The 9705-nt window shown below is 33.2% G+C and overlaps 1 protein-coding gene and 1 long non-coding RNA gene across 6 annotated transcripts; one reads left to right on the top strand and one right to left on the bottom strand.

The window, feature by feature from the left end:
* Positions 1–171: 171 nt before the first annotated feature.
* Positions 172–6993, top strand: LOC111702445 (uncharacterized). 2 transcript variants are annotated; one of them, XM_023474135.1, is made up of 5 exons: positions 172–779; positions 1121–1308; positions 3566–3855; positions 6098–6173; positions 6736–6993. In XM_023474135.1, the coding sequence occupies exons 1-5, from the start codon at positions 215–217 to the stop codon at positions 6793–6795; spliced, it is 1179 nt and encodes a 392-aa protein (XP_023329903.1). In that variant the 5' UTR covers positions 172–214; the 3' UTR covers positions 6796–6993. The 2 variants fall into 2 exon arrangements, with proteins under 2 accessions (XP_023329903.1, XP_023329910.1); XM_023474142.1 differs by having other exon boundaries at positions 3572–3855; positions 6736–6989.
* Positions 4484–6048, bottom strand: LOC111702473 (uncharacterized). 4 transcript variants are annotated; one of them, XR_002765408.1, is made up of 5 exons: positions 5485–6048; positions 5359–5418; positions 4993–5270; positions 4809–4887; positions 4484–4675 (listed from the first exon to the last, which is right to left on the bottom strand). It is a non-coding gene; the product is annotated as an uncharacterized LOC111702473 (long non-coding RNA). The 4 variants fall into 4 exon arrangements; XR_002765409.1 differs by having other exon boundaries at positions 4993–5418; positions 5485–5558; positions 5634–6048; XR_002765407.1 differs by having other exon boundaries at positions 4993–5053; positions 5172–5418; positions 5485–6046.
* Positions 6994–9705: the final 2712 nt, after the last annotated feature.

Genomic DNA, 9705 nt, shown 5'->3' with positions numbered 1-9705 from the left:
CACAATTTTCAAATTTATACTAACCATTTTTTAACCATATTGTGATTTATTTAAAGACAATATTTATTGATTTATTGATTTTAGAAATTTGATAATTTATTTAATAAGTTTAATAAATTTAGTAAATACTGAAATGTTTTATGATAATATATACCTGTCAACTTTTTCTGTTAAAATTTATATTTATGTGTTTTAAAAAAAGGTTTAGATTAATATGGCATCTAGAATGGCTGTTGGAGCTGAGAGAAGGAAAATAATTGGATTGGTTGATGCTTGTCAGGGTGAAGATGATACACCCATTGACCAGTCATTGCAGAAATGGGATGTGCAAATAAATCCCAGTTTGATACCAAGGCAAAGAATGCTTGTTGATGGAAATATTTGGGAACAGTCTTGGGAAGGGAACTGGTTTCCAATTCAGAATCTACCAAAAGAATTGGAAAAGACTCAGGATGATTGGCCTCCTGTTGTTCCTTTTAGGGACGATCACGAGCAGATCTCCAATATGTACCAGGACGAATGGCCGCCGATCAATGACCCGTCTCCTTATGAAAACGACGGTTTTGGCTCTTTATGGGGTCCTTGGAACTCTGGGTTCTCTAGGAGAGAAGATGCACAAGAAAGAGTGAACAGGTTGAAGGAGGACCAGGATAAAGGAGATGAAACCTCTGCTGAAATCCCTGCTATGGATAAGCAGGACGAGCTCAAGAACAAGACTGAAGTTGGGAGCAGAATTAGCAACCTAGTTGGAGAGATTATTGCCTGCACAAACCAACCATGTAATGTTAATTATATTCATTTCTATCTAGTGCGTTTTATTTCGGAGTAGATGTAAGTATTTAATGAATTGTTACGATATCAGTTAATTTTGATTTTATATATCTATCTTTGGGTCGGTGCTATAAAATATAGGTATTAGAGTTCATATTACTTTCTACAAATAGGCTTCAATTGATAAATTTCAAATTTGCTTGAAAGGAAGAATGAAAGAATGAATGGGGCAACGTGTTTCTTTGTACATCAGAATAAGAAATATATATACATGATTGGTTAAAGTTGTATCTTTTTATATCTGTTCTGAAGAAATGATTGCTAGCTTTAAACTGAATTTTTAATTTAGTGAATGTTATCCTTGATTTAATGATTCTTCATCTGCATGGAATAAAATTTATCTCCGGACTCCCTTATCTACTCTTCAACATTCTACCTGAACCATGTTCAACTCCTCGGATAGACGAGAGTCGGGACTCTGGCTCATCTCAGTCATACATGGAGTCGGAGCAGTCCTTGGTAAAACCATCTCAACAGGTAAGATGAGGGGGGAACCCCCGGTCGCCATGAGCCTTCGCTATGCAGATACGAGCCTCCCAAATTTGCTAGGCAGACCGAGCCTCCGCTATGTAGTAATGAGCGTGCGCAACACATCAAAATGTGCCTGTGTATTACAGAAGGTTTTTTTAAGCTTGTGTTCTAAGTTTAAATTAAAGATTTTTTTTTTCAAATATTTCGACATAGTGGCATGAGAGGTTTCTCAAGGATGAGAAGTATTTATTAATTATCATAAATAGTGCCTAATTATGACTAATAAAGTGGTATATATAACTTTAAAACATTTTTACACTAAAAGGAAAATATTTAGAGAAAAAAAAATAATTGAGTTTTATTTAATCTTTTAAAATCTTTGATTTAAGCGATACACTTTTTTGTAGTTCAAATTAAATCTAGAAAATTTGTATAATTTGTTTAAGTCTTTACATTTTTCAAAAAAGGTATTGTTCAAATCAAAGATTACAACAAAACAAATTAAATTTACTCCAGAAATATTTCTCTAAATATATTCCTTTATATAAATGTATAATTCTTATAAACCATAAATCATGGCAATCAATAAATAACTCTAATCTCAAGTAAAATTCTTATGCCACTATGTCAAAAAAAAAATTTAAAATTTTTCATTACACATAAAAACCAAAATTTATAAAAAGCTGTGCTTTATGGTGGAGGCTTGTTTACTGCATAGGGGAGGCACGGCCTGCAAAGCGGTGGCTTGGTCTGCATAGTGGAGGCTCGGTTTGCCTAGAAAATCCAGGAAGCCCGTGTCTGCATAGTGGAGGCTCATTGGCTTCCGGGGTTCCCTCCCTCGTAAAATATAGGCCACTACTAAAACTCATGACAACTTAAAAGTTGTCTCTGATAGTTATTTAAGGATAGATTTTGTCATTTGATAGATATCAAAGATCAAAGACGATCTTTAAGTCGTAGCTCTCAACTGTCCTGTTAGTGGAAACCCCATTCAATATTCTTCATTTTACACTCTAGCTACACGGTTACACAATATCATTGTTAGACAAGAGTTTTTCAATACCACAACCTGAAAACTGGTTAATACTTTTTATACTCCTTTAAACCTGTAGTTACATCTAAAACATATGTGAAGAAAAAGAAACAGTTATATTAGGTTTATATTATAATTACAAATTCTATTGAATCTCAATTTCTATCATTTGTTTGTAACTTTGTAGGTATATTGTACAAATCTCACTTAATTATAATGTTTTAACTGTGTTTCTTGATCAAGCTAGTAAAATACAGGGTTACCCCCAAAAGACGCTATGTCATTTGTCCTACAACCATTTGTCCTACAATCATTTGTCCTACAGTTCATTTGTCCTTTACTTCATTTGTCCTACAGTTCATTTTTCCTACACTTCATTTTTCCTACACTTCATTTTTCCTACACTTCATTTTTCCTACACTTCAATTGTATTCTACGCATCAATTGTCCTACAGAGAGAGACAAACATCATTTGTTCTAAACCTGCTGCGACTAGGATGGGCTAGAAGGCCGAGCGCTGCGGCATCTCGAATATTAAATAATATGTTGTCTCTCACCTTATTTTGGTTTAGGTTAGGTGAATACAATTTCTGGGCCGAGCGAGCTGCGATTAGGATGGGCTAGCACTGCGATTTAATGGTCTCACGCTCTCAAGCTTAAATTGTTGAGAATTTTGCCAATAACTTCTAAAAAACAAAGCTGACAACAAGTGCTTTACAGTGCTAAAATGTACATGTAAAGGGCTACAGAAAAGCATAAGTTAGTTAGAGCGGTAAATCTTAGCTTAGGGCGTTGCGACACTTCAAAGTCAACCCTGTCTTAAAAATTTATGAGACTGTTAATAAGCAGGCTGAATCTATGTACTGGGGGCCGAGCCCTGCGGCCTCTGAAATGTAACAGACATTTATGTATATATTTTATGATGTATTGGACAAATGTATTTTTTCCGCTCTGTAGGAAAAATTATGTGTAGGACAAATGATTTGTAGGCCAAGTGTTGTGTAGGACAAACGATATGTATGAAAAATTAGTTTTCCCCCGCTCTGTAGGACAAATGAGATTAACGCCCCCTAAAATAGGATCAGACTTTCATGATAACTTGAAACTATTGGAATTTTGGGTTTCAGCATTGCATACAGTTTTTAAATGGTATACTTTTTGGGTTGGAAATTAAAGAACATGATTTCAACTGTGGGGAACCTAAAATGTAAGTTTCGGATAACCCTGTAGTTTCAGGTGGCAGCCTTTGATGGGAGAGAACCGGGAAGTCTTGGAACAACAACAACCTCTCCGGAGACAACAAGATGGTCTTCTCTGTGGTACCCCCCAACTTCTCCAACCTTGTATGATGTTAGCATAAACCTGGAGCAGAATGTGTCCAGAGGTAATCTGTCCCAGTCCGATGAGTCCAAGGACGGAAAGGCCGATGATGTATACCAGAAGATGAGGAGGGAAGGAAAAGTTTCCAAGAGATCTCGACTGAATCCAGGAAAATATGGTTACTGCAGGCCTGATCCCAGGTACACTTTTATATACAGAACAGAGGGACTCCCAACTCAAAGGGACTCCCAACGTTTCCCGCACTTGGTCGATTTTACCGGGAAACTAAATTTTTGCTATTGAAGTCGATCCACTCAACTTAGACTCTCAATAGATAAGAAGATTCCTGTGGTTCTGTCGAGTTTCCCAATATAAATTTGAGGCAACTGGGCCAAGGGCTTCATGAGTAACGGTCGGACATACTAACAAATAAACGGTCAAACAGAGATTACAACTTTATATATATGCGGTATATACGGTATACGTGACAACCTAAAAACTTCAACGCCAAAATACGCATATTGTTTTTATTTTATATTTTAATACATTTTTAAATAATTTAACTTTTGAAATAGTCGAACAAACATCTAAAAGCGCTCTGCACGATCCAATTTGATGTAGGAAACACCCTGTGGGACGTATACTGCATGTGTGTCTCACACGATAATTATTTGATAGTGGGATTCAAAAAAGGATTAGATTTCAATGACGACTGCGCGGATTTGAACTGTCCATTTCCTTATATTCATGTCTCCCTGAAACTTTGAATATTTTTATTCTTTGACCAACATTAAATATTCAATCAAAAGCGTATGTTCAAAGCTGTGAGACTTTAGGGTTTATAGGGTTTCAAAGTGTATCTTTAAATGACTTTTATCTCTCACTTCGTGGGTCGCACGTGTCTCATAGACGTGCTGAAGATTTTGTACCGTGGTATAATAATTCCTCTTTATAACTCGAAGTATAGAAGATAACTCCAAAATAGTTTATGTATTTATTTATCCTCTAATCAGGTGATAACTGAAAAAACAAATCACAATTAGATTAGTACAAATTACTGTAAATAAATATAAAAATAGGGAAAGTATTTAAAGATAAAATCAGCTATTTATAAGGCGCGGCTTTTATGAATGGTAAATAAATGAGTACTTACATTACGGACATTATCCAGTTACAAGAGAGATAGTCATGTTCACAGGTTTAAAGCTTGCTTCATGGTTGATAGTCGACGTCTAAAATTATTGACGTTTAGATGATCAATCAATCAATCAACAGTACATATAACAAATTAATATTTATATCTAACAGAGTTTTTTAAATAAATAAATATTATTTACCTATAGGATCATTTTGTAGCATGACAACCTATAGAGATCAGGATCGCTCACACCCAGCGATCTAAAGTTTAAAACTCGATTAAACTTTGATAAGTCATGAAAAAAGATACCGATTCTTTTCATGCTCAGGTTATATACTCTCTTTAAATGTTCAAATGTTTCTTATGAGAGATATATACCTGTAGTGGATTCACAATAAACAGGATCCGTTGAGCGAAGTTTAGTACGACTTCGCTAGAAAGGTCTGCAGGGAAACTCGTCTCCGTGCAATTCAGGTTCTAGAGAAAAGGTTTTAAAGTCTTTTTTCTATTAACTGAAAGGTGTGAAAAATGTTAGATGAATGCATTTTAAAGTATATGTATATACCTATATACTTAAAGCTGAGAGCTCGATCAGCCGGTCACACTCTACACGCTCCTTCAGTCTCTATAAAAAGTGCATTATTTATTTATGCTCATTTTATAGTCTTTTTTAGGCAATTTGTTTATTCACCTAAAAGTGCTACAGAGACTGCAAGAACGTACAGGTAGAGGTGTAGATCGTCAGTAGTTGCTATAACTTCAGATCTAGATTTACAAATTGGTTATTTTTTTTATAATGCAAACTTCTTTACAATTGTTTATATATGTTTAAAAATGTACCTATGATTACTAAGAGTAGAGCATTGCAGTAGGTTAAAACATCCTATCCGCAGTTCTTGGATATTTCATGTACAGTACTTTGAACGCGCCGTACATAATATCTGAAATATTCAGATATTAAATATAAAAAGTTTTTATAGAATTTCCGAGCATGGAAATTAAATTGTTTTGTGATTAAAACGTTTAAAAATTCTTGTATAAAAAGAACGGACATTAATAATTGTATATAGAAGGATTGTGCGTCCTCCTTCAACTTCTCAAGGATTGTGCGTCCTCCTTCAACTTCTCCCGTGTAACCAAGTCGTCTTCCCTGAATAGTATAGATTTTACAAAAGCAGACAACTTAATTTAAATTGCGGGATGGAGTCTATACGTGTGCGGCTTGCCTCCCCCCCCCCCTCAACTAACCTTGCCAATAAATTTTTTAAAAATAAATTATTTTTAAATTAGCATTTGTCTTCTAGGGGTAGGTTTGTTACTGATAGCGGAGTGATCAATAAATTTATATCTAAACCTTCCAATCCTTACACTCTTCAACAGGAAATATTTTATCAAAGATCAAAATTGTAAAATAATTGTTGTTTTATCTTTTTAGAAAGTGTAACTAAATATTATAGTTAGAATGAATCGCGACTATTCATGAAAAGAAAAAGATCAGTCATGCATAATCAAAATATTTAAAAACTCATTTTATTGAGTGTACTTGGGATCCTTCAAGGAATTTTAGACATGATTTCACGTGGGGTATATAGGGGTATATCCGATCAACGGTGTAATTCAAACTCTTGTCTAATCAAAAATGAACAAAAAATCCTCGTTTTTCTATCTTGAAAAGTTTTTAATTCTTACCCTTTTTAATGTTATTTAGTATATCAAGTCACTTTTATAGAGAAGCCACAGTTTAAAATTGTAAAAAAAGGATATCACATTAATCTCTGATCTAACATAGGTTTAAAAGATAGTGTTGTGATATAAAGGGTCAATTGACATTACGTCTTGTATCCCTTTAACAAATTCGTCAAATTGGAGATGGAAATTAAGATGTTAAATTTCTTAAACTTTATTTAAATACTATTTCCTTTTATTTAATAAAATATATTAGGCAACCTCCAGAAATCTAGCTCAGTTCGGCGCTGCACCTTGCACATATATCTATGATTAATTAATTTAATATTGTTTTTAATCTTTATATACGTTCTAATTTTTTTTATTTGTCCAAAACATTTGAAATATTAGTTTAAATTAGTTTATTTTACCTGACTTAAATTGTTCTCAATGAAATCCTTAAATTTTGACTTTTGGAAAAATCTAAAAATTTTACTATGATACTGTTTATTAGATGATATTGTTTCACAATTGAGTTTTTTAGTAATTCTGTGATTATTAATATTTGTTAATATTTAGCTTATTTGTTAATTCACAATTTTCATTATTTACTACGTAGATAAATTTTTTTTATTCAAGAAAGTTATTTCTTTTAAGTCTTAAAATGAAGATGGCCATGCTTTTCCCGTTTTAGGAGAGAAATCGTATCAGGAATATTTAAATTTTCATGCTGCTATAAATATTTTTCAAATAGAAATCAATAAAAACTTGATTCTCTTTACATTATTTTTTTCGTTCTTTTTTTTATGTGTGCAGTCTTCCATTTAAAGAGGAGGGGAGAAATTTTTTTTCTTATCTTGGGTGTTTTGTAATTTTGGTGTTTCTTCTGTTTTTTAAGTAATTTGTAAATTTTAGCGCACTATCATTTTTTTATGCATACAAATTATATTTCTTTTTTATAAAAGTAAATTTGCAAGCATTTTTTATTCGTGCTTTGAAATATTTGACAATACCATGTATTCACTTATTCAAATCCGGTTTAGTATTCAGATCCGGATCCAGGGTAGTATTCAGATCCGGATCCAGGGTAGTATTCAGATCCAGATCCGGAGTAGTATTCAGATCCGAAGTAGTATTCAGAGCCAGATCCAGGGTAGTATTCAGATCCGGAGTAGTATTTAGCTCTAGATCCGGGGTAGTGTTCAGATCCGGAGAAGTATTCAGATCCAGATCCGGGGTAGTATTCAGATCCGGGGTTGTATTCAGATCCGGAGTAGTATTCAGATCCGGAGAAGTATTCAGATCCGGAATAGTATTCATTGATTATAAATCTACATTCGTAGTCAGCCTTAGAATAAAAATTCATCATCGGCTTGTAGACGGGTGAATACTATACATATACATCCTAGCTCTATTTTGAATTAAGAAACTAGTAAGTTTAGGATCAAAAGACTCTGGCAGAGAAACTTTAGGATAGTCACTAACACTCTATTTCAAAAGTACCTAAAATGATCATCCTAGGTTGAGGCAGTATTAGTAAGGGAATAGGATTATTTAATGTTTAAAACACTTTAATCAATGTTGGCATAAAAATAAATTAAAAACTAAACTATAAAAATATAGAAGTAAAAATGCTAAAATGAGCTTTTTAAATAATATGTATGCATCCTGCAGGTCCGCTACCGTCAGAGCAACACACCCAAACATCTAGAGCGATTAAATTGTTTTAGATTGTGAGTCCATACAATTCGAAAAATTTAAAAAATTCCATTAAAATACCCCTAAACAAAGGGAGCACTGGCTCCACTAGTACCATTTGCCCGGAGTATAAATCTGCGAGCAAATGTTTCATGGGTCCAGTGCTCCCTTGAGCACTGGACCCACGAATAAAACTTGCATTAAAATAAATATCACTCCGGAAAAACCCAGTTCAAGATGCCTCGCTCCAACAGCCACAGACAAGCAGTTCACCGAATGACTCATTTAAATAAAATATTATTCATATTTTAAAAACCGATATATAAATTGCCTAGTTAACCGGTATTAAAATAAGACCAGGCCGAAACAAAAAACATTAAAAGAAAAATACACTAAAATTGGACCGAAATTAAATATGTATTGAAAACCTTAAGTGAAAAAATTAAATGAAAAAAGTTGATGAACAAATTAAATGAAAAAATTCAAATGAAAAAAATTTAAATAAAAATTTAAATAAAAAATTATAAATAAAAAATGTAAAATTTTTAAATCCTATTCTACCTATAATCAAAAGTTTAGTTTTTTTCATCTTCCGAACAGTAAAGATGTATTGCTCGAGTTTTTTCTCGGGAACATCCATTGGTAGATAGTAGTCTTCAAGGTTTATCTGAGATTTTTTAACAAATGATTTCACATATTTGTGCCGGTTAGAACATCCATTAAATTTGATCGTTGTTAAAAACTTCTTTTTCTTGCTAGTTTCTTGTCCTTTCCTAAGTTTCTTGGGATTTTTAATTTTAGAAATTTGATTTACAGAAAATCCTTTTAATTTAAGAATGTGGTGTATAATTTTATACTGGTTGTTTCTTTCTCTTGGAGTGGTGCAGTGAGTTCTTGCAGTACAAAAATATCCATTTCCTGCCATTTTCTTATATTTCCAGGCGACATTGGAATTAGGAGGAATAATATTGTACTTGTTGTTCTGTTTTCTCAGTACTGTCGTGAATGGGTTTTCAAAAGAAGGAAAATTAAATATTCGTATGTTCAAAAATTTTCCCTGGATGATTTTAGTTTCCATATTAAAAATAATATCTTTTGGATACCCAGTGCAAATTACTTTGATTGCTTTACATATATCATCAGGCGCTCCAACTATATGTACCGACACATCATCTCTAAACCTAAGATACCGCTTTACATTGTTTTGAAGATGGTGTCTTGATAAATTATTAAAAATGCTTAATTCTGCTATTCTCAAAATAATTTCGCTGCCTCTGGCTGCTGAGCAATCTCCCATTGAAAAACCTTTTAAAGTTTTAAACATTCCTAATGGCTCTTTGAAATACGAATGGTCCATAATGCACGTAATTAACAATGTAATGTAGTTAATTGAATTTTCGGAAAAAGATGCCAATTTGCATGCTTTGTTCACGCTGGATATCAGTAAATTTTTGTTGCAATTTGAATATAGGTCGCTGAAATCTCCTTCGATTTCTACAGAATTGCCCCAGTTACCTGTTTTACTTTCCTTGACCCTATTTATAGCCTC

This window comes from Eurytemora carolleeae, unplaced genomic scaffold (assembly GCF_000591075.1).
Source record: "Eurytemora carolleeae unplaced genomic scaffold, Eaff_2.0 scaffold138, whole genome shotgun sequence".
In the NCBI taxonomy this organism is placed as follows: Eukaryota; Metazoa; Arthropoda; class Copepoda; order Calanoida; family Temoridae; genus Eurytemora; species Eurytemora carolleeae.
This window is presented reverse-complemented; position numbering and strand designations above follow the sequence as displayed.

Excerpts from the sequence above, each read along its gene's own strand:
- LOC111702445 (XM_023474135.1), top strand. The coding sequence starts at position 215 with ATGGCATCTAGAATGGCTGTTGGAGCTGAGAGAAGGAAAATAATTGGA. Across the intron at positions 780-1,120 it reads TGCCTGCACAAACCAACCAT|TGAATGTTATCCTTGATTTA; the intron begins GTAATGTTAATT and ends TTTTTAATTTAG. Across the intron at positions 3,856-6,097 it reads TACTGCAGGCCTGATCCCAG|GGGTAGGTTTGTTACTGATA; the intron begins GTACACTTTTAT and ends TTTGTCTTCTAG.